The sequence below is a fragment of the Myotis davidii genome, unplaced genomic scaffold (assembly GCF_000327345.1).
Source record: "Myotis davidii unplaced genomic scaffold, ASM32734v1 scaffold591, whole genome shotgun sequence".
Taxonomy (NCBI): domain Eukaryota; kingdom Metazoa; phylum Chordata; class Mammalia; order Chiroptera; family Vespertilionidae; genus Myotis; species Myotis davidii.
This window is the reverse complement of record NW_006284340.1, coordinates 1,377,358-1,378,229: the sequence shown is the minus strand read 5'-3', so window position 1 is coordinate 1,378,229 and position 872 is coordinate 1,377,358. Positions and strand designations below refer to the sequence as shown.

The 872-nt window shown below is 55.2% G+C and overlaps 1 protein-coding gene and 1 long non-coding RNA gene across 2 annotated transcripts in view; one reads left to right on the top strand and one right to left on the bottom strand.

The window, feature by feature from the left end:
• LOC107184588 overlaps positions 1-91 on the bottom strand; it is a 47,327-nt gene extending 47,236 nt beyond the window's left edge. Inside the window, exon 1 of the long non-coding RNA XR_001515458.1 lies at positions 20-91. This is a non-coding gene — a long non-coding RNA (uncharacterized LOC107184588). The remainder of the gene's footprint in view (positions 1-19) is intronic.
• A 473-nt stretch (positions 92-564) lies between these two features.
• The window catches only part of XPR1 (xenotropic and polytropic retrovirus receptor 1), a 128,107-nt gene continuing 127,799 nt past the window's right edge, over positions 565-872 (top strand). The window contains 1 exon segment of the mRNA XM_006754490.2: positions 565-853. Within this exon segment, the coding sequence (XP_006754553.1) occupies positions 785-853 (69 nt within the window). The 5' untranslated portion in view covers positions 565-784.

Genomic DNA, 872 nt, shown 5'->3' with positions numbered 1-872 from the left:
CCCCAGAAAGCTTCCTCACAAGTCCAGTTGGTACTGCACCAGTTCTGGTTGGAGTCCAGGTGTTGTTACTGGCCTTTCTGGTAGACCTGGGACTGGATAATTACATTGAAATTCAGAAGCAGCATGCAATTTTTGGCACTGATGTCTTTCACTAAATTCAACAAGCATTTACTGGGCACCTAGAGCGTGTAAAATCTGGCTCCTTTAAATACATTTGGCTCTTAACTCCATTCGGATGAATTCTGATCCATCCTTAAGGGTTTTATGAAGAATAAGTATTAAAGTGGAAAATATCTGCACAATTCTTTGCAAATATAAACGTCTCTTATGAATGATGATCGCTACAGTATTAATATTAATTGTAATAACAACACTGCAGCTTCCCAGGCAGGCGGTAGGGAGCAGCTGTAAGGCCCAAAGGAGCCAGAAGGAAGAGGTCAGGGGCGGTGCCTCCAGCACGTCCGGCCCCGAAGAGGCGGGGCCTTGAGGAATGTACCCAAATCCCGCCCCTTACTCAGCCCCTTCCGTCGGGGCGGCGTAGGCGGTTACCATGGCGATGACGTAGAGTGGGCGGAGCGGGGCGGGGCTATGGAGAGGAGGAGGAAGATGGCGGGAGGGCGGCTCTGAGGAGACCTCGGCGGCGGCGGAGGAGGAGAGAAGCTCAGCGCCGCGCCGCGCCGGGGCCCATGTGGGGAGGAGTCGGAATCGCTGTTGCCGCCGCCGCCGTCGTTGCCGCCGCCTGGAACTGCTGGACCCGAGTTGGGGGTGAGGGGGGAACGCCAAGATGAAGTTCGCTGAGCACCTCTCTGCGCACATCACTCCGGAGTGGAGGAAGCAATACATCCAGTATGAGGTACCGGCGGCGGCCGGGG